The sequence below is a fragment of the Remersonia thermophila genome, chromosome 7 (assembly GCF_042764415.1).
Source record: "Remersonia thermophila strain ATCC 22073 chromosome 7, whole genome shotgun sequence".
Classification (NCBI taxonomy): Eukaryota; Fungi; Ascomycota; class Sordariomycetes; order Sordariales; family Chaetomiaceae; genus Remersonia; species Remersonia thermophila.
Genome location: NC_092223.1, coordinates 1,542,075 through 1,566,731, shown reverse-complemented (window position 1 = coordinate 1,566,731; position 24,657 = coordinate 1,542,075). Strand labels below are relative to the sequence as shown.

General features: G+C 60.5%; 9 protein-coding genes across 9 annotated transcripts; 5 read left to right on the top strand and 4 right to left on the bottom strand.

The window, feature by feature from the left end:
- Window positions 1-1,142: 1,142 nt before the first annotated feature.
- Window positions 1,143-2,615, bottom strand: VTJ83DRAFT_7403 (uncharacterized protein; the record flags this gene model as incomplete). Its single annotated transcript, XM_071014222.1, has 1 exon — window positions 1,143-2,615. The coding sequence occupies one exon, from the start codon at window positions 2,613-2,615 to the stop codon at window positions 1,143-1,145; it is 1,473 nt and encodes a 490-aa protein (XP_070863620.1).
- Window positions 2,616-2,965: 350 nt separating this feature from the next.
- VTJ83DRAFT_7402 (uncharacterized protein) lies at window positions 2,966-3,681 on the bottom strand (the record flags this gene model as incomplete). The annotated part of the gene is made up of 3 exons (XM_071014221.1): window positions 2,966-3,016; window positions 3,080-3,438; window positions 3,546-3,681. 3 exons carry the CDS (start codon window positions 3,679-3,681, stop codon window positions 2,966-2,968), a joined length of 546 nt encoding a protein of 181 aa, XP_070863619.1.
- Window positions 3,682-5,068: 1,387 nt separating this feature from the next.
- Window positions 5,069-7,021, top strand: VTJ83DRAFT_7401 (uncharacterized protein; the record flags this gene model as incomplete). Its single annotated transcript, XM_071014220.1, has 1 exon — window positions 5,069-7,021. The coding sequence occupies one exon, from the start codon at window positions 5,069-5,071 to the stop codon at window positions 7,019-7,021; it is 1,953 nt and encodes a 650-aa protein (XP_070863618.1).
- A 2,032-nt stretch (window positions 7,022-9,053) lies between these two features.
- VTJ83DRAFT_7400 (uncharacterized protein) lies at window positions 9,054-11,570 on the top strand (the record flags this gene model as incomplete). The annotated part of the gene is made up of 1 exon (XM_071014219.1): window positions 9,054-11,570. One exon carries the CDS (start codon window positions 9,054-9,056, stop codon window positions 11,568-11,570), a length of 2,517 nt encoding a protein of 838 aa, XP_070863617.1.
- Window positions 11,571-13,297: 1,727 nt separating this feature from the next.
- Window positions 13,298-16,922, top strand: VTJ83DRAFT_7399 (uncharacterized protein; the record flags this gene model as incomplete). The annotated part of the gene is made up of 2 exons (XM_071014216.1): window positions 13,298-16,041; window positions 16,112-16,922. 2 exons carry the CDS (start codon window positions 13,298-13,300, stop codon window positions 16,920-16,922), a joined length of 3,555 nt encoding a protein of 1,184 aa, XP_070863616.1.
- Window positions 16,923-18,056: 1,134 nt separating this feature from the next.
- Window positions 18,057-18,852, top strand: VTJ83DRAFT_7398 (uncharacterized protein; the record flags this gene model as incomplete). The annotated part of the gene is made up of 3 exons (XM_071014215.1): window positions 18,057-18,554; window positions 18,676-18,721; window positions 18,812-18,852. The coding sequence occupies 3 exons, from the start codon at window positions 18,057-18,059 to the stop codon at window positions 18,850-18,852; spliced, it is 585 nt and encodes a 194-aa protein (XP_070863615.1).
- A 588-nt stretch (window positions 18,853-19,440) lies between these two features.
- Window positions 19,441-20,358, bottom strand: VTJ83DRAFT_7397 (uncharacterized protein; the record flags this gene model as incomplete). The annotated part of the gene is made up of 1 exon (XM_071014214.1): window positions 19,441-20,358. One exon carries the CDS (start codon window positions 20,356-20,358, stop codon window positions 19,441-19,443), a length of 918 nt encoding a protein of 305 aa, XP_070863614.1.
- Window positions 20,359-21,257: 899 nt separating this feature from the next.
- VTJ83DRAFT_7396 (uncharacterized protein) lies at window positions 21,258-22,067 on the top strand (the record flags this gene model as incomplete). Its single annotated transcript, XM_071014213.1, has 1 exon — window positions 21,258-22,067. The coding sequence occupies one exon, from the start codon at window positions 21,258-21,260 to the stop codon at window positions 22,065-22,067; it is 810 nt and encodes a 269-aa protein (XP_070863613.1).
- A 330-nt stretch (window positions 22,068-22,397) lies between these two features.
- Window positions 22,398-23,517, bottom strand: VTJ83DRAFT_7395 (uncharacterized protein; the record flags this gene model as incomplete). The annotated part of the gene is made up of 2 exons (XM_071014212.1): window positions 22,398-23,394; window positions 23,492-23,517. The coding sequence occupies 2 exons, from the start codon at window positions 23,515-23,517 to the stop codon at window positions 22,398-22,400; spliced, it is 1,023 nt and encodes a 340-aa protein (XP_070863612.1).
- Window positions 23,518-24,657: the final 1,140 nt, after the last annotated feature.

Sequence of the window (24,657 nt, the reverse complement as noted above, 5' to 3'; positions counted from 1 at the left end):
CATGAAGGCTGCAGGCGATGCGATCGTGATGCAATGGATACCAAAACGGTGGGATCTTGACATCTCGAGGCGAGGCGGGCTTCCATCCGGCCGGGACATGTGTTTCAGGCCGAAGGCTATGTCTCAGACGCACGTCACTCGTTCACCGATTGGGGGCACACACGTGCCTCGTGCTGTCTGTACTGTGAAGGTACTATAGATCCTGGGCTTCGATGTATGTAGATGGTCGGCTCAGGGCTACGTTGGTTCGGAACAGACAACGTCCGGCAAGATCTCACCAACGCCCGTGTTTCCTCGACAGTAGCCAAGCCCCATGATCGTTGCGTCCAGTTTGGAGCTGCCCTTGAAGCGGGTGGCGAGCCGCGCGGCAACCAGTAGTTCCTGTCAGACAGAACCACACCATGATGACGCTACATACAGATGATTGATATCGCCCTGAGAGTATGGGAGTGACAATGAGGAGGCGATCCGAGGTCCCGGGGGACGCAGGCTGCACCTCGAGTTCACAAGCAGCATCTGGGACTGGCTTGCTTGTACAACCTACTGGGCTTCTCCGAGTATCGCATGTTCGCATCTTCATCTTGTTGATGCTGTCGATGAGGCGCATATACTTGCAACTTACCCCTGTCTATCCTGCACGAAGAATCACGCCCCATGCTCCCAAAATAGCGCCGATACGAGTCAAATCCACCACGATCTACAAGCAACAAGAGGGGTGGCGAGATGTACGCGACTGTACAGCCACAGGCAACACGCTTCAGCTGCCGTCTCAATTCCGGCTACGCGCGCCTTGTTGATTGTTCACCCTTGCCGAGATTCCACGCACACATACACATACACGCACATCGGATGCATGGCGGTCACTCCCATATTCAAACCATCACGCCCGAGGTTCACAGTAACTATCAGATAGCGAGCGGTCTTTATTTTTCTGACCAGATACCTACCCATCTAAAAAAGAGAGACTGACAAGTGATCTGAATACCTGACCAAGTCACCCGCGGAACGCCTTCGATACGGCTCTTCCAGCCTAGCCTCATTCCAACCAAACGACCACACCCAGCCGACTCGCTTCTCCACATCCTACACAGTAGGAAGCGGAGAGTCTTGTTTTTCAATCCCATCCTAGATCCGCGCGAGAATTACTCCTGATCTGCCTGGCGGTGATACAAGAACCCGCCAAGCGCCTTTCTGACCAGCTTACCATCCTTTTGTTCAACAGCCAGCGAGCCATCTTGATCCATGACTACAGCCGCCTGGGCAATGTTGGCGGAGGGCGGAGGGGCGGGGGTGTCATTGCCGTCGTTGTCGGTTGGGGTGTCGAAGCCGTCGTTATCTGTCTGGACGTCGAGGGTGTTGAATCTGTCGTTGCCATCAAAGCCATCGTTGCCGTCGAAGCCGTTGTTTCCATCGAAGCCATTGTTGCCGTCAAAGCCGTTGTTACCGCCCAAGGCATTGGTGCCGTCCAAGACTTTGTTACTGTAGAAGCCATCGAAGCCATCGAAGCCATCGAAGCCATCGAAGCCATCGAAGCCATTGTAGCCATTGAAGCCATCGAAGCCATTGTTACCACCGAAGCCATCGAAGCCATTGAAGCCGCCACCATCGCGACGGACACGCCCACGACCACCACGACGACCACCACGACGGCCACCACGACCACGACGGCCACCACGGCCACGACTACCACCACGGCCACCACGGCCACGACGACCACCACGGCCACCACGACCACCACGACCGCCACGACCACCACGACCACCACGACCGCCACCACGACCGCCACCACGACCACCACCACGACCGCCACCCTGACGCTTCCACTTGATGTTGTACGTGTCGTTACTTTCGTCGTCAAGCAAGTCATCATCGGCATCCGAGGTCTCGGGCTCGGGCGTCCCATAGTAGGAATTCACGAGTCCAGGCTTCCCGAATCCGGGCCTCCAGAATCCGGGCTTCCAGAAGCCGGGCCTCCCGAACCCGGGCCTCCCGAACCCGGGCCACCAAAATCCGGGCCTCCAGAATCCGGGCCCCCCGAACCCGGCCTTGATGAGAGCCGGTTTCGCGAAGGCGGCCTTTCCAGAAGCAAACGTTCTGGGGACGACCTTATCGACCTTCTCCGAGTCGGCGTCATCGCGCTTGTCGACAAGAGTGGCCTGGAGCACCGCCGGGGTCTGCTGAGCACCGAAGGCCACGAGAACCGTGTTCGTCGGAGCAACCACCAGCAGAGCGGAGGGATTCGGGGCGTCTTGAGCGAGGTCGGAGTCCTGACGTCTCTGAGGCCCCGGGGGCAGGCACCAGATACAGCCGGCGAGGCTGGCGGCGAGAGCCGTGATGTGAGGCTTCATGTTTGTGAGAAAACGATTGACAAGAAAGTTGAGCTTGTAGGCCCAGTGAGCAGCGAGAGACTGTTTGTGTTGAGACAGAGGAATGGAAGCTTTGGATATTTTTTTCGAGAGACGTGTGGCCTTATATACCCCAGCCGTCTTTACACACCTTCTTCTTGCCGCCGTCACTGGACCGTCCTTTGACTTCATTTTGACATCACGAGGAGGAAAAAAAAAAAAAGAATGAGACGGCAATGAGGGGATGGTGGTGGGATTGTTGGTAAGCATGTCGGCGGAAGTGAGATGAAAAACGTATCTCCGAGAGGTGAGATGAGGACATGGCCCTGGAGGTGGAATGAAAACAGCCGACACTGTTGGGACGGACTACCACGCACTCAGGACGTACTTGAGGGAGAAAGACAAGCAAGGTCACCGGGCTCAGGGAATGTGCGATTTGTGTCCTATGTTCCTGTTGATTGAGGATGGGCCCCATCATAGGGTCCGCTGGTAGCTCTCTCGAACCGATGCTATTTCGATCTCCCACCTTTCTCTCAGAGACCCACTACGTACAGTACCGCAATGACAGGGGGCGCGTCCGTTTGCGTACCAAAGTGCCCAGAACCCATGGATGTCTTTCATTAATCCTCTTCTGGGACGTCTGACAAGAGGCTTATGCGCATGCGATGGCTCTGCGGGTAGTGTGAGCACAAGGATCTGATAGCATCCGCGGAGGAGGAAGAGGGGGGACCTACGAAGGGGAGCTTGGGTATGATGACGGCCAGAACAGCCAGGAAGTTGATTGTGAAGTAGGCGAGGTCGTAGTGGGTGTAGTGGGTGCTCAGAAGGAAGAGCACGATGGGCACGCTGAGGAGGAACTTCTTGGCGGGAGTGTACTGGGCCCCGTCGTCGATCTGCTCCCACATGTTGAGGTTGTCGTAGGCGCCGCTGTTGAACTCAAACGGCACGCCGCGGACGTAGTGGAACATGATGTACGAGCCAAACATGTAAGAGATGTTGGTCAGGGTCCAAGAGGTCTCCTGGGAGACGCCAGGGATGCAGTCGTAGAAGATCTTGAGGCAGGCGATGATGACCAGATGGATGGTCCAAGCGCCTGGGAGGGGTAAAGTCAGCCAGGATGTACGGGGATGCGAGGTACGATCCGCATCGAGAAACCATCCCGGGCCGCATGGAAGAGGGTGCATATTGTCTGGCGCGTACCTTTGGCGTTGACCCAGTTCGCATTCAGGTTCGGCAGCGCGGCCTGATCGCTGAGCTGCTCGACAGGCTCGGGCGGCTCATGATAGACCTGGAGGATGCTACTAGATCTCCTCCTCCTGCCCGCCTTGTCCGCCATGGCGCTGGCTGTGGACCCACGACGTGGGGGGTTGGTGCTCGCGTCGTAGGAGACGGTGCGAGAGAGAAGGATGGGTGACGACAGCTTGGCGGTCGTCTCGTCGCCAAGGTCCGCGACGTTCGAGGGAAGCCTCCGGGGGCCAGAGGGAGGGGGAGGATTGGGCAGGAACGACGGCGAGCAGGCCTAAGGGAGGGGCGAGACCAAGCGCCAACGATTGTGTCGACCGAAGGCTCGTTGGCGATGATGTCAGGCGGATGCTGGATGCGTCCGTCCCAAGGATCACAGATGCCACGGTGTGTGGTTTGTTTGGGACGAGAACCCACCCGGTGGGCAAGACGAGGGCAGCGAGCGACGCGAAAAGGAACAGGCGTAAACGATGGCTCGATGTCGACGGAAACCTCCGCAAAGAGTCACCGGGACTCGTGCTCACGGCTGGGGATGGTTGGAGTCGGCCTTGGTGTTGACGTTGGGGTGACGTTTGAGGTTACTTCAGAGGATAACGTTAGGTGTTCGATTAAGCCCGGCAACGACGGGAAGAGCTACTGCAGCCGAGTAATGCACGCAAGTGTAACGTATGGCCGTTGGGGTTCAGCGCGGGACAAAGGGCAGCAAAGAGCAGCTGAACTACACAGACATGACAATGATGCGAGATATGGGCGAGCTGCACCCGAGATCTGAAGATGTTGGTTTGGCGGAAGACCAGAGCAATGGAATACGAGATGGGGGTTGCTTCTCGGCCGCCACTCTCTCTGGCCAGAGAATGTTCCAAGACGAGAAAAGAAGCTCGAAATGACGAGGCCCCTTGATCGCCTCCACTCTGGCGCGCTGTCGGAGATTGGGGAAGCACTGGACTGGTTGACAGCGAGTGCCAGAAGGGTGCCAAAGCAGAGCCACTAACAATCCAGGGAGGGGACACAGGGAGACCCAGGTACCGCACACGGGGTCCGCGGGTTTGCGAGAGCCGGGTACCCAAGGAGACTTTCCTGACGTGTAATGCCGGGCCGTCAATACGAGCTGACGCTGCAAGGCTTGTAACGTCATGACACGGTGTATTCGATACGGTAATACCATTCCAACCCGTACGGTCACGGATTCCGTGGCCCCGCTTATGCACAGTGCGGGTGGCAGCACGTGTTTCCAACGTCACTCTGCAGGAAGGTACTGTGTTTGCGCTCGCGTTCACAATGAAATTTCACCGCGTACCTGCCTGGATCCGCGTCCAGATCTGAGCATCGCAGCATCGTCCAGGCAGGCAGGCAGGCAGACAGGCAGGCAGGCAGGCACACAGAAAGGAGGAGCCTTCCAAGCGCGTCGATATGTACATTGATTTTCCTCTTCCAACTTTCCAGCCACGGCCGATTCGCAAAGCTAGTCTTTCGCCGCCTTGATGACCACCAACGCCGTTCAATCTCATATCAACCGTTCCACGATGGACAACAATCCACAACCGGCAAGCTGTGATCAGGGCTCAAGACCAGAATCAGAAGGCTCCAAGGAGTCGTCACCCCAGCGCAGCTCCGGGGATAAACGACCGGCCTCCGACACCAAACAGCCGGACGGCCAAAGCGCCATGGCGGGGCAGCAAACACAGGACGGCAGCCCTCGTTCCTCCAAGAGGCAGAAGGTGGATGGCTCATTAGAAGAGACCAGGCAGTCTGGTTCGAAATCGCCGCGTTCCGGAGATTCAACGCCTCACGCGGGCTGGAATCAAGGCGTCAGCCGTGGTTTGCGCATTTCGTTTGGCGCCAAGAGCAGGCTATCAAAACAACCATCCCCAAAGACACCTGGGTCACCCGCGCAGCCGTCTGTGGACAGTGCTGATCTTAACGGCTCACCTTCGACGAACGCTGACCAGGTTGCTGGTGGACAGGGCGCTGCGAGCGCAGAGCTGGACAGCAACAACCTTCCAACGATTTCCGTGCAGGCCAAGGAGGCCAGCGCTCAAGAATCGCCAGCAGGTTCCCGCCCGAGTTCGGCACACTCCAAGAACTCTGCATCAGCGCAGCAGCGCGGCAGCCAAGCGGGAAACAACGCGTCAACACCCCGTGGGACTCAAGGCTCAGACGACTGGGCGATTCCGGCGGCCCAGTCCGCCGTCGATTTTGCAGTCGATGGCAACGACGAGCGCGGCTGGGAGGAGAAGTTTGTGTCCTGGTGCCGGTCTCTCCACCAGCTAAACCACGGCAAGATCAAGGCCAACATCCCACGCGAGCGGAATCGCGTGGTTGACGCATACGTGAGCTGGGTTGGGACGATCGATGGGCTGAAGAAGAAAAAGGTGGCTACGGCAAGGCGCGTAGCCATCGACTACGCGCGAGACCACGCCAATGTGATCGTTAGCCTGTTTTCCGAGCCGTTGGCGTTGACTGTCGAACCGGCGCCGGAAACACAGCCTGCAGCGCAGCCCGGGGAACCAGCGGCGGCACCGCAGGAAGATGGCGCCCAGCCTTCGACAGCGACAAGCCCCGGTGAGGTCAGTGACGAGAACACTGGACCGGACTTGGAGCATCAAGAGAGATACTACCCTGGGATCGACGCGAAGGTCCAGTTCTGCACCATGTGCGCGTCGCGCGGCCATAGGGTCGCCAACTGCCCAGCCATGCCCTGCCGCTTTTGCCAGACCGCGCAGCACCGGTCCTTCAGCTGTCAAACCCGCCAGCGGTGTGACAAGTGCGAGCAGCTGGGGCACAGCAAGCTGGAATGCACCGAGAAACTGAAGCTCCCCGCAGACCAGAGGGAGTGCGCGTTCTGCGGGTCGCGCGATCACGCTGACGCGTCCTGCCACGAGCTTTGGAGGAGCTACGTGTTCGAGGCTCACGCGGATGCGGTCCAGAAGGTCCGCCACCTGCCGGTCTATTGCTACTTCTGCGGCTCCGAGGGCCATTACGGCGGCGCGTGCAGCGCGAACTCCAAAAGGCCCAGGGAAGGACCGTGGGAGACGTGGAGTCTGGTAAACTGTACGAGGTACATGGACCCCGCCTCGACAGACGCGGCTATTATTTACGGCGGTGGCTCATCCCAAGCGAATTGGGCGTCTTCTGATCGCCCTGACCTTGGGAAGAGCATCGTCCCTCAGAGGCACATCTTCATCGAGGACTCGGACGATGATGACGAGGCGGAACAGTTCATCCGGCCGCCTGTGCAGAAAGCACAGAAGCCGCGAGGGGGCAGCTATATCAACTTTTCCAGCAGCAGGACTGGTAACCAGTATCAACAGACAGACAGGCGGGGGGGACAGGCACAGGCGCCTTCAGGGCTTCCTCCTCACATCCCGCCACCCAGCTTCCAGGATAGGAACAGGAGGGGTGGCGGTGGGCGGAGGGGGAGGGGCGGGAGATAGGAGCTCCCGCTGAGGGCCGTGGGTGGTGAAGGAGGGGGTGAGACTTGAGTGCGACCTGGAACCTGACAACGCGTAAAGGTTCTGGTGTGGGAAGTGGGGGAGGGACGGGGAGATGCAGGATAGCCACACCCCTTTCAGGGCTCGTGTCTGACACTATGCTCTGTGGGAGGAGACTCAAGGACTCTTCGATGTTCGGGCTCGAGTGACTGAAAGCCACCCGGGAGACGGAGGGGAGTCGGCAGCCAGGAACGGCTCCTTGCCAGAGCTAGTCATCCAGGAAAAAGCACGACTGCCCTCCACAACTTTCCTTCCGCTCTTGTCGTTCATAAAATGCGCCAATTTGCAATTTCCTTTTCTGGTAACTCGAGGTTTCAATGACACCGCGGGAGCTCCGGTCCTGTCAGTGGCGGTGAGCAGGGCAAGGTGATCGGTGAGATTTCCCCACCGTTGGAAGCTGGTTCGCCTCAACGGACGGCCGGCTCGCGGTCTTGGTCTGCGAAGTCAGGGGGCCGGATGTGGATGTGGGGAACAGAATGCAGAGTCGGCGAATCCGATCAGGGGGACGGGGTTAGGAGGCGATGTGCCCCTCTTTGGTTCTTCCCACGTCTCCAAGTCCAGTACTTCGCACCTGCATAGTAGACATACCTACCCTTAGGTACCTGCCTGAGGTATGAGCCAGTGATGTCACCAAGATGTGGGAGGGAGGCTGAGCGACGAGTTGAACACGTCAAATATCCAGCCAATCGTTGCGCGTGCTGCTCCAGGACTTGACGGGGCGCAGGCCAAAAAAAAAAAGACAGGACCACCAGGCTTGTCGTGCCATTGGATCTGCATGGGGGGCGCTTGAGCCGCTTAAGGCCTTCGGGAGATCTGCAGCGGCGCGCCAGTTTCGCGTGTCCGTCGCGCGTGTTTCGCGTGCAACGACTGCCGACCGCCAATCAGCAACGCGTTTGACGGTCCAACGCGCGTTGATTGGCTCAAGACGTTTCGTGGCGGCTGCCATGGCACCCTCCCATCCCGCCTTGCCCTTTATCGATAGCGCTTCCCTCCCTTTGGCCGTGGCCTTCCCCGCATGTCGCCGTCTCTGCCAATGCAGAATGTTTCCTGTTTCAACACCTCTCACTGGATGAGAATCGTCGGCCTTGAGACGGCCTGCAGGGTCCCGCATTGGTGCCATGCAAGAAGACGCACGAAGCCTCCGCCCTCTGGCCACTCAAGCGACCCGGCGCGGTCCGCCACGACGGCCACGCGGTCGAAGCCACGGACCAGTCGTCGCGGCCGTCTGCTCTTCTTCCTGCATGCCGAACCTGCGCTACGGCTGCGCGATGCGACCCGGGAATGGTGCATGGAGTCAATGACTCACCCGTTGCCAATCGTCCGCCGCTCTCAACGGTTCTGAGCGACGACAGCCCGCGGAAGCACCCCCCGATCACACCATGGTCAAATCGCGCAGAAGAGCCCGGGAAAAAAAATGCGGAGGCTGTCAAGGGCTGGGGGTATGTAGACAGGAAGCGGAGAGGGACAGAGGGAGGGAGGGAGGGAGGGAGGGGTGGATAGGTAGAGGGTAGGTCTTTGTTGATCCACGTTCTCTTGAGTGACCCGACCTAGAATATAGAGGCCTCCCCTCTTCCCGCGTGTAGACGTCGAGTCCTGATCGAAGGTTTCCCCATTTTCCGATCCTCCTCGCCATCACCTCCTTTTTCCTTGGTAACTCACGGCTCCCTGGGGGCGCCCTCAAGCAAACACTCGCCAGAGCAGAGCGAGACCAGAAAACAAACCTATCTCTCATTACGATAGAATTTCCTTGCTTGTGATTGTCTCACATCAACGCCGTCCGCCTGTGCCTCAGCTCGTTGGATCACTTCGACACCGGCGGCAACTCACTGGTTCTACATACACGCACGCGCACTTACACGAGATCCTTTGTGAACAACCACCCCGAGTTTCGCTACCGGATCGCCGGATCGAGCTTCTTTGACGCTCCCCCGTTTCCTTGTGCTCTTCATAACCTCCTCACGACTATGCAAGCAACATGGCGGCCAATCCACAAGCATTCTACTGCCTCTGGCGATCAGAGAGCGTCCGCGAGAGGCTCTTTGAGCTCCTCGATAACAAGGACATCTGCGCCGTTAGACTGGCCAACTCGGCCTGCTGCAACCTCGTCACCAAGCGGCTATTCCTACGAACCCACTTGACCTTCACCGCCAACAGCTTCACCAGGGCCAGCCGGATCGAGGCCCTCTCGAGGATCGGCCATCACATCGAGCACTTGACTTTCTACTTTCCGCATTCCCCCGCCACCTTCCTCCCTCCCCTGATCCACCCCAGCACCGGGGAGGAGATTCTTTTCATTTACAACCCTCACACGTCCACCGACTCGGTCACGGCAAAGTACGGCAGCTCGGAGCTCGGCGAGATCTTGACACAGCAGTACCCGCCCGTCTTCCACGCTGCCACCCATGTGTCCTCCTTCATCGGCGCCCTAGGCCAGATGCCCAACATGCGGCATCTCACCATCAAAACCCCGGGCCAGGACCCTCGGGAACGCTATCGCCGGGACGTGGTCGACTACGCGCTCATCAGCCTGCGCATCGCCCTGGAGCGCGCGCCGCTCGCCAAGCTCTCCAAGCTGACCCTGTCTTCGGTCCATCCGTGCGCCTTCAACTACCTCCGCCACGCTCCCGGCTTCGGGACCACCCCCGCCGCGGCCCTGCGGTGGCGCCAGATCCGCAAGCTGTACATCGCGGTCGACTCGTGGGACTTTTACAACCCCTGCTCGCCGGGGCTCGACCACCTCAAGATCATGGACGACTTCATCCGCTCCTTCGCGCCCCAGCTCGTCAAGTTCTCCTTCGCCTGGCTCGGGACGCAGCGCGGTCCTTGCCCGATCGCGCTGGCGGGCGACCCGCTCTTTGCCCCGCCGCGCAGCACCAAGAAGCTTTTCAACGAGGTCACCGGCCCCATGTCGCCGCTGCCGGCCAAGCCGTTCCGCAGGCCGCTCGTCATGCCCCGCCTGCGGTACATGGCCGTGCGGAACGCGACCATGAACGCCGACCAGCTGCGCGGGCTGGTGGAGAGCCACAAGGCCACGGTGCGCGAGTTTGATTTCGAGAACGTCGCCCTCTTGCGCGGGGGGTCTTGGGAGGACGCGCTCGCCCCGCTGACGGAGGGCGAGGGCGCCGAGGCCTGGACGCGCCGGTCGTTGGCGGGGCCGAGGGGCGCGCGCAGCCCTCCGGTTCTGCTGCGGACGCAGACGTCGGGGACGTCGTTCTCGTCGGCGGTGGCCAGCAGCGTGGAGGACGAGTGCCTCCCGCCGTCGTCGGCGGCCGCGGCCGCGGCGAGCCGGGAGCTCTTGGAGGTGGATCTCGGGGAGATGGTGCTTGGCGGCGTGAACGATGATGTCGGCGCGTTCGAGAAGGGCGTGGAGGAGTGGGCAAGAGGGGTGACCGCCGCCGCGGCGCGGCAGCACGAGATGGCAAGGCCGAGCGACCTCTCCCGGCCGGGTTCGGCGGGAGGCAGGTCGGCCGACGGGGAAGGTCTGGGACCCGAGGTCGAGACGGCCCGGCAGGCCAGCCCAGGCCTCAACGCCCAGCTCAAGAAGCGTCGCGTGCGGAGGAAGTCCGACGATGCTCTTGGTGGCGAGGACAAGGTCAAGTCGTCGGGCGCGCGCGGAGAGGGGCGCCCGAGCGAGGAGAGCCGTCGGCACAGCAGCCGGAGCCGCCACAAACACTCGCGCAGCGACGCCACCGACGAACGGCCCTCGTCCAGCGGCAGCCGGCGCCACCGCCGGCGCCACCACCACCACCGGCGCCATCGCTCCGAGGAGCTTCCCGAAAGCGACGACTTCATGCCGGGCGTTATCGGCACAGATGACGAGTCCTACCAGCCTCCCCGCACCCCGCCGCGACAGCAGCCGCGACAGCAGCAGGGACAGCCGCCCGAGGAGGAGGCGGACATGTCCATCAGCGTGCCCATTCTCAACCCCGAGCCTCTGCCCATCATGCTGCAGCCCACCGTCTACGACCCGTCGGCCAGGTTCGGCCCGCTCCTCCGCTCGCCAGAGTCCGCCTCGCCCTCGCCGTCGCCGGCTCGGTCCTACACGTACTCGACCCCCTCCGACGACGACGGCCTCTCGCCCACCCAGCGCTCCATCGAAGCCGACTTGCTCGCCGAGGCCGAAGAGGCCGCGGCGCGGTCATCGGCGCTCCAGCGCGCCAAGGAGGCCGTCATCACCAAGCTCTCCCGCGAGTTCGCCAAGCGGTCCAGGGCGGGCAAGGAGGGCCGCGGCGGGAGCAAGGAGTCGGCGGCCGTTATCGCGGGGATCTCGGCGCTGAACCTTAGCATGAACCTCCCCACGAGCCACCAGCACCACCAGCACCACCACCATCATCATCACAGCGGGCTGAGCTGCGGCTCGTCGAGCAGCGTGGCGTATCGGTTCAAGGAGGGGATTTTCGGACGAAGCCTGGCGAGCGTGGCGATTGAGCCTGACCAGAGGAGCCTTGAGAGTCAGACGGCGTTGGTTCCGTTGATCTTGAGCCGGTCTTGAGCTGGCCGACGCTGGAGGGGGTGGATAAATCGTTGGGCCAAGGGGGAAGGGATCGCCATGATGACGCGGGATCTTTTCGACTCTTCTAATGACCTTTCTCTCTCTCTCTCTCTCTCTGTCTGTCTGTCTACTGTAACGTTTATATCATGAGGCATGATGTTGGGTTTATGATGACTGGCGGGGATGGCAATGATGAATAGAAAAGTTCCATGACTTTTGACGATTTTACTCGGTGCCGTCTTCTTGTGTCTTGAGCCGGTGCTCCTCGTGTTGATGACGGGTTGACGTGTTGACAACGTGTTGCCGTGGTGCCCTGAGATTTCAGTGTGTGAAAGGATGGACTGTACCTACAGAGTGCGTACAAGTATGTACATAGGTTCTTGACGAACCAAGCGTGACGCTGTCCATGGCAGCTTCTTCCATGCCTCCAGGTTACAGACCCGGCTTTCTGGTTGCAGTCCCTCTGGTGCATCCGAGCGGAGCCGTTCCACTATCACGTGGTGTTTCCAGGTTGAAGGTGGTGTCACCCTGCTGCCGCGCGTCCCACAGTCAAGGTACTTGTACAGTGCACTACTACCATCTACTGTGTAGTGTACCAAGTATACCACGTATCATTCGACTACCTACCAGGTATCTACAAAGTACCAGATAGGTAGGTAGGTAGGTAGGTAGGTAGGTAGGTAGGTAGGTAAGTACTTTCCTTTCCCTTCCGCATGGATTGAAGATGCAAGATTGTTATTTGTCGTTGAGAAGGCAGCTTACTGCGTAGTGTAGTCCATGTGCCGTGTGTAGTTGTGCACCGTACGGAGTACGTATGTACTGCGTAAGTACAGAGGGCGAGGATAAATTGGCATACCACTGCGTAGATCCACCGGGGAAGTTATGCAACAGCACCCGCTCACCTCGCTTGGGCTCTTGGATTTCGTAATGTTTAGCTTGGCGTTTTTTTTTTTTTTCTTGACACACTGGCCGCTGTGCTGAAGCATGGCCCCATTTTCGCGGGAAATGGGATCTCTTTCTGGCGGACAAGGAGAGACCCCGGGGCGTGGTCTCGGCCTGCTTGGCGCTCTGGGGCTATGCGCTTTGGGCCAATCAAAAAGCACAAACGACTAAAATGAGCGGGGCATCCCTGGGGGTGGAGGCTCCACTTCGTCGCCTGTTGGATTTTCGGGCTTGACAGAGAGGAGCCCGTTTGTCCCGTTGTCCCGGGCACGACAAACCAGCCAGACAAGCCGGTCCTTGGGAACCTTGTGGGAGTTTGGAGTTCATCCCATGCGCGCTCCGTGGGTGTCCACCACAGCCGCCATCACCAACTTTGCCGTCGCGACAGATGACACAGGCCTCTGAACTCACCTCTGCCTGGACCCCTTTCGCTCTCTGATCGACCGGGCGGCCAGCGACAGCCCGCCGACGACAAACGGCGCCAACGACGACGATCGCCACGAATCTTCCACGGTCGACCGTCCAACCCGACCGTTATAACAATATCGAGAGCGCAGCAGAGAGCGAGTGACAGAGAGCTGCGAGTTGGCCGAATTGTTGCCAAGGAAAATATCTCACCATTTACCGAGGACGGCATCCGAACCTCGACGACGACGACGACGACGACGACGACGACGACGCATTTGCCCTCGAGGCGACCCTCTCGCCGCACCGCCGCGACCGCCGTTGGCCGTTCTGCGCGGCAAGGCACGCATCAATGCGCGCCCGGTAGCCGCTGAGACAAGATGAGGATTGCCATTCGGGAGCAGCTCGCCGCGGTTGTGGTGCTCGCCGTCGGCGTCGCCCTCACCATCGTCTCCATCCCAACATGGGCCTTCGTGAACAACTTCGTCGTGGGCGTGTCCAAGGATGCTCTGCTGCTCACGGCCTCGCTCAAGGCTGCCCGTGTCACGTCCGAACTCAATCTGATACAGACGGCTTGCCAGACCATTTCGAGCCGCGTGACCCTGCAGGACGCCCTGGAATCCTTCTACAGCAACAATACCACCACCGACACCCCGGAGTTTGAAAAGGCCAAACAGGACCTGGAGTCCGCCCTTGGCGGCAGCGGCTTTTCCGAGCTGCTTCAAGCCCGCCTGTACTCGCGGAACCCCACCGAAAATAACACCGCGTTGCTCAGCATCAACGGCATCGGCTCCAACGTAGAAGGATCGATCCTGCTGCCGTACCTAACCCCAGATGGAGCGCACGCCGTTCTCGGAGAACCCAACTATGGGTTTCCGCCCTGGCTCTACCCCAACATCACTTACAAGCCGAACCCCGAGAACACCACGGCCTACAAGAACTCGCTGGCCTACTCGGCCGAAATCTTTCCCGGCGTCGAGCTGGGGGGCAGAGGTTTCAGGTCCGGCGTCCTGCTGGGCCCCTACATCGTCAACTCGACCTTTTCGCTCATGTCTCTCACCATCCCCGTCCGCAAGCTCAGGAACCGCAATGTCACTCTCGGCTACCTGACCGTCGTTGCCAACACCCAAGCTCTTGTCAACGTCCAGCAATCCACCGAGGGCCTGGGAAGAACTGGTCGGGTGCTGTTCATCGGCTCGGTGAACCCATGGAACCACTTCAACACCGACGCGCCCGCGAGCAGGAAAGGCTACGCCCCACCCCTGGAAGATTTCGAGAATCAGGAAGTTCGCTTCCTCTTCCCTCCTCAACCCGCCGAGACCCAACCAGACCTGCAAAGTCGGCAACATGCAGAAACCTACCGGTACCGCCAGACGTTCCCCCTCAAGCGTTACCCGGCTCTGCTCAATGACCTCGGGAACTGGCACGATACGCCATTCAATTCGATAAGCGAACTCTCGACAACGACGGAGCAGGGCACCCGCGTCGCTGTCGGCGTCGCGCGTCCGGAATCGGTGCTCGCGTCGTGGGCCATCGTCGTGGAGCAGGACGAGAGCGAGGCCTACGAGCCCATCAAGACGCTGCGAACCATCTTGCTGGGATGCGTCTTTGGCACTCTGGGAACGATTTTGCTCATCGTGTTCCCCTTCGCCCACTGGAGCGTGAACCCCATCCGCCGCCTGAAGGAGGCCACGGAAAATAGCATCGATCCTCCAGGCTACGATGACGACATGGACGAGGCGTATGACGAAGAAAACCCGAGCATGGGTGGTACGTCGTCTGGGAAGCCTCCTGAGAAGGGAATCATGGCAAGGCTTCGCCGAAGCGTGACCAAGAAACCCAAGATGAAGCTGCGGCCGACCTTGCCCATCGAGGCGGACCGCGGCAAGTTCAAGATACCCGCCAAAGTGGAGGATAAGAAGCACTTCATCACGGACGAGTTGACCGAGCTTACCCAGACGTTCAATCAAATGACAGAGGAGCTCATGCAGCAGTATTTGCTGCTCGACAAGAAGGTGGCGGAGCGCACTCGGGAGCTCGAGATCAGCAAGAAGGCGGCCGAGGCCGCCAACGAGAGCAAGACGCTGTTCATTGCCAACATCTCGCACGAGCTCAAGACGCCGCTCAACGGCATCATGGGCTTGTGCGCCGTGTGCATGGAGGAGAACGACGTCCACCGCATCAAGCATTCGCTCAAGACGGTCTACAAGTCGGGCGATCTCTTGCTTCACCTGCTCGAGGACCTGCTGAGCTTCTCCAAGAACCAGATTGGGCAGCAGGTGGCCCTGGAGGAGCGCGAGTTCTGCCTGGGCGAGGTCCGGTCTCAGATCCTGGCCATTTTCGAGAAGCAGGTTCGCGAGAGCAAGGTCCGGTTCGGCGTCTCGTTCGTCTCGGGCGAGCCGAGTGCTCTCGCCGACGGCGAGGACACCTCCGGCGACCAAGAGGCCCGGACCAGCCTGGACAAGAGGCTCCCCGCGCTGGGCCCGCCCGGCACCGGCAGGATTAAGGACATGTGCCTCTGGGGTGACATGCATCGGATCCTGCAGGTCATCATCAACCTGGTCAGCAACAGCCTCAAGTTCACGCCGCCGGGCGGCGCGGTCCAGCTCCGCATCCGCTATGTCGGAGAAATCGAGCCATCCAACGACGACAGCAGGACCTCGTCCTTCTCCAAGACGGGGTCGATGCGGGTCGGTCGGGCCCGGCAGCGGGTGGGATCTGCGTCAACGAACTCGGCGAGCTCCAGGGGGCCCGGCGCTCCCGTCTTGCCGGCGACGGGAGCCACCGCTTTGGCCATCAATCCCGTCGAATCGAAGCCCATGCCCCAGATACACATCAGCGAGAGGGCGCAAACGCCGCCACCGCCGAATGCGAGGACGTTCCTGTTCGAGTTTGAGGTGGAGGACACGGGGCCGGGCATCCCGGAGCATATGCAGCAAAAGATCTTTGAGCCGTTTGTCCAGGGCGATCTTGGGCTCAGCAGGAAGTACGGCGGCACGGGGCTCGGCCTTAGCATCTGCGCCCAGCTGGCCACGCTTATGGGCGGCACCATCTCCGTCAGAAGCATCGAGGGCGTGGGCACGACGTTTACGATGCAGATTCCGCTCAAATACGTCAAGGATCGGTAAGCTTCCTCCCGTCTCTCTCCCCGCCGCCTGCGGCAGGCTGACTGACTGACTGACTCCTCCGTCCAGAACATCGAGCACGACCACGAGCAGCATTAAATCCCGCCCACCAAGCATCAACTCCATCAACGGCGACAACCAGTGCAGCCCAACCTCGCCCTCGCCCACCGTGCTCGACCAACAGCCGCGATTGGTCGGCCTCAGCCAGCCCTTCTTCGCCACCACGCCCAATCGGCTAAGCACGGAAGACCAAATGGCCGTCATCGACCGTGCCATGGCCAACAAATCAGGCCAAGGCCGCCTCAAGGTGCTCGTTGCCGACGACAACTCAACCAACATTGAGGTGGTTAGCCGGTTGCTGAAGCTGGAAGAGATCTACGACGTCACCATCGCCAAGGACGGCCAGGAAGCTTACGATCTCGTCAAGGCCACCATGGAAAACAACGAGCATTTTGACCTCATCTTCATGGACATTCAGATGCCCAACCTGGATGGTCTCCAATCGACGCGCCTGATCCGCAAGATGGGGTATTCCGCCCCCATCGTCGCCCTCACGGCTTTCTCCGAAGAGAGCAACATCAGGGAGTGCCTGGAGAGCGGCATGAACGAGTTCCTCAGCAAGCCGATCCGAAGGCCGGCGCTGAAGCAGGTCCTGAAAAAGTTCTCGACGATCATGGAGGAGCCCGAGACGGCGAGCTTGGGGAGGAAGACAAGCACGCCGGAGAGCAAGACGCCGTTGACGACACCCGACATGGAGATGAGGGACCCGCTGACGACCATTGTGCCGAACGGTGAGGTGAACGGCCTTTTGAAGGAGAAGGCGAACGGCGTGGTGCCCACGCCTGCGCTGGGCTCTGGGGAAGAGAAGACGGAATGGTGAGCAGGGCAGGTCTTTTTCTTTAACTTTTCTTTCCTCTTTTGCTTGAAGAGACCCCTTGAGCTTTGGTGAGATGGTTCGGTCATCTTGGCCTCCTTTTCACCACGCCTTTTTCTTTTTCGTTCTTGTTTGTGTTGCTTTCTACATATCCATCATGTCCATTTCTTACCCTTCTTCTGAACACCTTGTTTGTAATGGGCGACCAAGGCGTTGTGGCGTCTCTTGCGTTGAAAAAGGAGGGTATATCTGGGTTTCCTGTCGGCGATGGAGCGTCGTCGCCGTTAATATTCAAAGGGTGCGTTGAACGGGAAAGGACACACAGGGAAGGCGTCTATCGGGTAGTTGGGTTTATAAGCCGGGATGGTTTTTTTCTTTTTTTTGTCACTCTGTCATAGTATTGACTGGGATTGATGGCATAGAGGGTGAGGGATGCTATCTACCTACGTTGAGTTGCATGGTTCTCTAGGCATGACAGAACACAGAGAGCGTATCTGGGAGGGAAAGGGGTTGAACGTGAATGTGAACCCTGAGTGTGTTTGCAAAGTCTGATCCGTTGAGTTTGTCCTCGAGCGTGAAGTGGCCTCGTTTCCAGCGAGCCCACGGATGTTTCACGCAGGGACGATGGGAAGTCCGTTGGAGGAACGATAGACCTCAAACCTCGACATCCGCCATTGGTCCAGAACCAACGGGGGATTATCATGGCTCCGATGTCTCGGCATATGTTACCGATGCCCAGTCCCGGATCCCAAACTCCACCTTCCGCTCCGACGCTCGGCACCGGAAGAGTGGATCTGCATAGCCGGATGCCGTCCGACGGGAAGTCGATGTTCGCTTCTGACATCACTTTTTGCCACATGGGTTGTTTTTTCCTCCATGTGTAATTAGAGTCTGGATTCCATGAACTCGCTGCTTTGTCGAGCCCGTCCGTTTCTGGCGTCGATAGTTTCGAGACCCAAGCGTTGTAAGTCCAACCGCGTCATGCCTTGAAACCCTACCCCCCCCCCCCCCCCCCCAACCCTTGGCCATCCCTCATCATTCCACCCGCCCTCCCCTTCGCTCACCACCTTCTCCCTCCACCCCTCCGCAGCACCGCCGCCCACCCCTTCTGCATCCGTCCTCCCGGGAACCGTTCGCACGATGCGCCTTCCTTACGTCTCCGACCCGCCCCCGACGGCCTCGCCGGACGAAGCCGCCATCGTCGACCGCATCCGCGCCCGCCGCGCGCCCCGCCCCCTCCAGCCGCTGGACCTGACCCTCCTCCACTCGCCCCCCGTCGCCGACGGCTGGAACTCGTTCCTCGGCGCCGTCCGCACCCAGACCACGCTGCCCGCGGACCTGCGCGAGATCGCCATCTCGCGCGTGGCGGTGGTGAACCGGGCCTGGTACGAGTGGATGCACCACGCGCCGCTGGCGGTCAAGGGGGGCGTGACGGAGCAGGGGATGGAGGTGGTCAAGCGGGAGGGGGAGCTGAAGCTGGCGGGCGGGGAGGGTGTGCCCGAGGGGTTGACGGAGAAGCAGTGGGCCGTGGTTTGCTACACGGACGAGATGACGAGGAACGTGCAGGTCAGGGACGAGACGTTTGAGAGGTTGAAGGAGCTGTTTGGGGAGAGGGAGATTGTCGAGATCACGGCCACGGTGAGTACCCTCTCGTCCTTGTTGGGTGGAGTTGGTTCCGAAGGGGGAGGAGGCTGAGGAGGAGGAGGATGAGGAAAGAAAGGGGAGGAAGGAGGAGGAGGAGAAACTGACGGGGTGGCAGATTGCTTGCTATAACTGTGTCAGCCGGTTTCTGGTGGCGCTGGATGGTGAGTTACCCCCTTTTTCTTTTTTTTTTTTTTTCTCTTTGAGACCTATTCATCTTGGATTGGGATTCGGGATTAACACCCACAACCTAGTTGGCGAGAGGAACGGGCTGGGTCCTGATGCGACGCACTGATGGTATCATTTCATTCGAGAGATGATGCGCTTTCATGGACAGGGCATTCTTGGTGTCCAGGTGACAAAAAGAACCGAGGACGGTGGCAGGATCGCGGGCTCCATCAGGTGTCAGGTATCGAGCCAAAGGAGTCGCAGGATATTGGCCTTTCGAGGAACTCGACTTGATTTCTATCTATCGTCGCTCGTACGACCCAGCACCCAACACGATCGGCGTGGGTATGGTGAGAGCAAAAGGGTATATTCATGAAAACATAAGTCTGTGAATCGAAGAAAAGGCATCCAGGGGTATCATCCTATGCGAAGTGACAAATCCCGTACGTCAACTCCTTGAATCCCACAAACCCTAGCCCAACCCTTGGCTTCACATGTACCAAGAGAAGAAAAGAAAGAAAAGTGCATGAAACACCGTTGTCGCCATCGCCATCATCATTATCATCATCGTTATCGTTGACGTCGTCGTCGTCGTCGTCGTCGTCGTCATAATTATCAGTCGCTATGAACTCATAGGGACATCACCTCATCAGAGAACATCAAGGAAATCATTCGTCTCATCCGGTCGCCATACCGCAAGTCGTACCGGCGCTCGTCAGGAATCTCTCTCTCCAACTGCTGGCGCCATCCGAGGCAAGGCAGGGTTGCGCGGCGCGGAGCTCGCCCGCGACATGGCCATCTCGATGCTCGCGTGCCGTTCTCGCAGGAGCGGGCTCTTTTGCAGCTCCATGACCACGCCGGCCCAGCCCTTGCGCTGTTTCGGCTCGACGTTGTCCGGGTGCGCGACGGCGGTGCCGGCGTCCACCGCCAGCCGCCGCGGCGGCGGCCTGGCCCTGATGCTGTCGGCCAGAGCCCTTGGCAGGCCGTTGCCGCCGCGGGGAGGCGTCGGCGGGAAGGTCGGCGACTTCTCCGGGTCGTGCGGCGCGGCCGGAACCCGGCCTTGGTCCCGTTCCCGATCGTCTCGGCCCGTTCTGACGACGGGGGTAGCGGCCGCTGTGTCAGCGGACTCGGCGGCGGCGGCGGTGGCGGCGGCGGCGATGATGCCCATGTGGACCACGAGGAAGCGCATCCGAAGCAGGTCCAGCCTCCGGACCTTCTCCTGCAGCCTCTCGCGGTGGCTCGCCCACCAGAACCTCGCCGCGTCGCGCAGGCGGGGCTGACGGCGGTCGCCATCGTCGGCGATCACGAGCGCGTTCAGCTCCTCGCGCAGCGCATCCCCTCCGCGCTGGATCTCGCGCAGCAGCCGCCCGAGGCGCACCCGATCCTCCAGCCGCCTCAGCCTCGCGACGTCGCGGTCGTACGACTCGTTCTCGACAACGGAGCTGTCGACGGCGTCAAGAAAGGCGGCGATCTCGCTGGGGGCGTCCAGGTACGCCTTTGCATGGCGGCTGGCGACCGGGGCGAGCACGGCCGTGAAGATGATGAGGGCAAAGAGAAGGGCGGCGAGGGAGAGGGCAAGGATCCACTGCTGCTGCTGCTGCTGCTGCTGGCCTGGTGGTATTTCGTGGGTCATGGCTGGAGCAAAGCGTAAGAGAGGAGGTTTGGCGAGACATTACAGCCGGAGGAAGAGCCGAAGAAGAAGACTGCGTTCTTCTGGTGTTGCCGATCACAAGCCAGCAGGATGAGGTGAGCTTGTGGTGAGCGGTTTCCCCAAGATTGCACGTGTGTATGCATCGTGATGCACGGGCAGACAAATATCAGGAACGCGGAGGGTATGACGGACTCCCGTCAGCCGCCACGGAAGCGCCAATCCCCCACCCTCTTCTTCTCTCTTTTTTCTTCTTCGTCTTGTTCTTGTCTGAGACTGGCATGGTACCTGTGTGATCACCCCCGCTGAACCCTCGAGACTTGAACCCTCTCAGCGGCGCCAGACAGGGGGGGTGGCTGATGACTCTTGCGCATGGCTCGGCCGAGGCGAATGGCCAACTGCTGCAGCTGGTGTCGAGTGCATTCACTAACTACACAGTAGGTACTTCACCAATTGCCATGTATTGTGACGGATGTGGCCAACCGAGCCCGCTGACTGTAAAGGGACGGGATCTTCACTGTCACGGGAGGGAAAAGGGAGGGCAGCTCGAAAAATACGATACAGTAACATTACGCCAGATGGGAGGTTCAGTCATTTCCGACTACCAACCTGGGAAGGTGGGGGTTTTGGGGGGGGGGGGGGGGGGGGTACGTGCCCCGCCATCACCAACTTTCCCCGTCCAGGTCCGTTCCAATCTCCCTCCCATCCAATCCACCAAGCAGCTTTTATCGCCAAGTTCCTCGAGGTGCTCTGACCCAATCCCGACACCTGACTCAACAACCACTCAACCCCGCCGCAACAACCACCCTCCGGCATAGGCCGCCCTTTCTTTTCCGACTCGACTTCCGCCGACGCCGGCCTGCTGCAGCAGCCCAAAAAGAACCATGACCGCCGCCGACAAGCAGTTCCCCCCTCCCCCGATCCTCACGCACCCCTCCGCCTCGCCGCCGATCCTCGTCACCCAGGGCGCCGAAGGCCGCCTCTACAAAACCACCCACCTCCTCCCGACCCTCCCGTGCGCCCTCAAGTACCGCCCGCCCAAGCCCTACCGGCACCCCGCCCTCGACGCGCGGCTGACGCGCGCGCGCATCTCGGCCGAGGCCAAGGTCCTCGAGCGCTGCTGGCGGGAAGGGGTCCCGGTCCCGGCCGTGCACGCCATGGACGCGGCGGCGGGGTGGCTGGCGATGGAGTGGATCGAGGGCGTGCCCGTCCGGGTGGCGATCAACGCATGGCTCGGGGACGCGGAGGGCGAGGCGGCGCCAACAAACGAGAAGCAAGAAGAGGATCTGGTGGACCTGATGAGGCGGATCGGGGAGGCGGTGGGCAAGCTGCACAAGACGGGCGTGGTGCATGGGGACCTGACGACGAGCAACATGATGCTGCGGCCGAGGGGCAGCGGGACGCCGGCGAACGGGGAGCCCGAGGCCGCGACGCAGGACGGCCGGGCCAAGGCGCTGGAGGGGGAGGTGGTGCTGATCGACTTTGGCCTGGCGACGCAGAGCATGTCGGACGAGGACCGGGCGGTGGATCTCTACGTGCTGGAGCGGGCGTTTGCGAGCACCCACCCCAGGGCGGAGAGGCTGTTTGGGGCCATTCTTGACCAGTACAAGACGACCTTTAAGAAGGCGCCTTCGGTGCTGGCGAAGCTGGAGGACGTGAGGATGAGGGGCCGGAAGAGGAGCATGCTGGGATAGAGCTCCTTGGGCGGCAAACCAAAAAGGAAAAAAAAGAAAAGATACCCCGTGTCTGAATGGGACACCCATGGCTTCCGTTCCGAGGGCTGCTTGCTTTGCTTGCTCCTGCTATTGCTGCTGCTGCTGCTGATGTTGCTGTTGGTACTGTGCTGTACAGAACCATGTCCAAAATGTCATTTTCGTGCGTGCCCGAGAGCATCCTACGCGCCACCATGCCTGCTTCTATACCAGACCATCCCAACAAGCCGCCGACTATCCAAAGGCCGCAGTCCTGAACGCCGCGACAATTGACCTCCCGAAACCGTCATCATCAACCCCCGGGTAGGCACGTCATGGGTCATGCAGCAGCGCCCCCGCGAAATACCCCTTGTTTTCAATGACACCCCGATCCCGAACCACCGCCGTGTACTTGACCACCCACTGCGGCGTGAGATCCCCCTCCAGGCCGGGCGCGCCGGTCTCGGGATCCGCCAGCAACCCGGCTCCGCCGAGGCCGTGCCCCAGCAGCTCCCTCAGCGTCCCCTTGGGGAGGATGTCGGTGCAGTCGCTGTGCACCAGCAGCTCGATCCCCTCGTCCTTGGCGAGCTTCAGCAGCGGCGGCGGCACGTTGCAGCAGTTTTTGAGGTTCACCTGGTTCACCGCCGGCCGGACCTGCACCCTCTGCAGGAACTTGGCCAGCTTCTCGCTCCCGTACTCGGCGACGCCGAGCCTCTTTGCGAGGCCGGCGCGATGCAGCTCCTCGATGCCCTCCGCCCACGTCGCCACCTCGTCCTCGTCGCTGCCCTGGACCGAGTTCCGCCGGTCCGCCTCCCACTCGCAGTCGCCCTCGAACGACAGGCCCGGAAAGGAGACGACGAGCAGGTCGACCGCCGGGGCGCCGAGCACGCGCAGGACGTGCGACAGGGCGTCCCGGGCGTGCTGGGCCCGCTGGGCCGCGGGCACCCCGGGGAGGAAGAAGATCTTGGCCGTGATGTCGTACCGCGCGGGCTCTTCCTGCAGGCCGTAGCCTTCGCCGGACCAGTCGATCGAGGGGACGTAGAGGGCGTCGTTCTCGCGGGATGTCCAGGCCGAGGGGGGTAGGCGCCGCGCCGAGGCGGGGCCGTTGTTGTCGTCGACGACGACGTCGAGAGGAGGGGCTGCGCCGTTGGCGCCGTTGGCACCGTTCACGTCGCCGTCGCCGTCGCCGTCGCCATCGCCGTGGTCTAGCGTGTCCAGGTAGTCCTCCTTCGCGGCGAGAAAGTGGCTTCGGAGCGAGTTGGTGAGCTCGAGGTTGGACCGGAATGCGCCCGGCTTGCGGATGATGGAGGGGCCGCCGGAGATGATGTTTCTGGACGGGGAGAAAGAGCCGGTTAGCAGCTGGTCGCCCTTGTCAGGGAAGGTGAGCAGTCGGCCCGGGGCCCGGAACCCGAGGAGCAGCTCATTACCCGGTAGAGAGGATGAGCTTGGTCATGGCTGTGTTGTAGGAGGCGCGCTCTGGCTATGCACAACAAGGGAACAGTCCAATGCGAGCAAACGGCTTCCCGTCGTGGAGTCTTGGCGGAACAAAAGATAAGGAAAATCCGCGAGTCTTGCTGTGGGGTTCTTCAGGTGAACGGCTAGCCCGCAATTAATAATGAATCCTGGGGGCCCCCCCGCTGGGGGAGTTGAAACCTTGCCGCCGACTCGGGGGAACGTGCATCGCGGGTGGTTTGCAAGGCCGGTTCGGCGAGAAAGGCGTTGGACGTGCCCTTGCTGGAGAGGTGGCTTGTTGCACCGCAGGCCGAGGACATGGACCGGGCATGTACCCGTTCAACCTGCTGTTTCCAGCGACGTGACATGTGGGCAAGGCAGCGGGTGGTTCTTCTTGTCCTCGGGAGGTTGGCCACCTAACCCTGCAGCCCTGGGGACCGATGGTCTCTCGGGTACGGTCGGTCGGTTGGTCGGTCAGTTGGTCGGTCGGTTACGGAGCCGCTGAGGGCAGAAACAGCTTTGCTCTCAGCGGGCCCGCGGGTGTGAAACCCTTCCAAATCCATGTCGCCCGGAGCGTTGATGCGGTCCCCCCACTCCCGTCGGTTTGGAGGGCGTACATACTATACGGTAAAACCATACTACAGTCGACAACAGCCTGGCCGGGTGGGGTGACCATGGTTGTACTGGCATACGGGAGAGAGAACCTTTATGTCTACCGCCCGTGTAGGTGGACCATCATCAGGGCAACTTGAGAAGGTCCCGGGACCTTGGTATCCCGTCTCAAGGAAAGGCTCCGAGAGGGCACCTAGCTGTGCGACCAACCAACCGCAAGGTATCCCACTGCGTTCAGCTGACTCAGGTGTGGTATGCAGGCCGATCCAACCCCTTCCAACCTGGGCACCTCAGGTGAAGGTGCCGTGTGCTGCGGCTGTGGTAGGTACCCAGGGTAGGTATTGTGGTAGGTTACAATACACTGTACACAGTAGGCGCCTGTCAAAGGAGGGAGCTAACTACCTACCTACAGTGGTTGCCCCTCCTTTCATGGTGCTCACCTCGGTGCGGTAACCTGGAAGGTTACCTGGAAGGCTAGCGTACCTAGGTAAATACCCCGCCAACCTGAACCCACCGAGCCCGCCCCCCC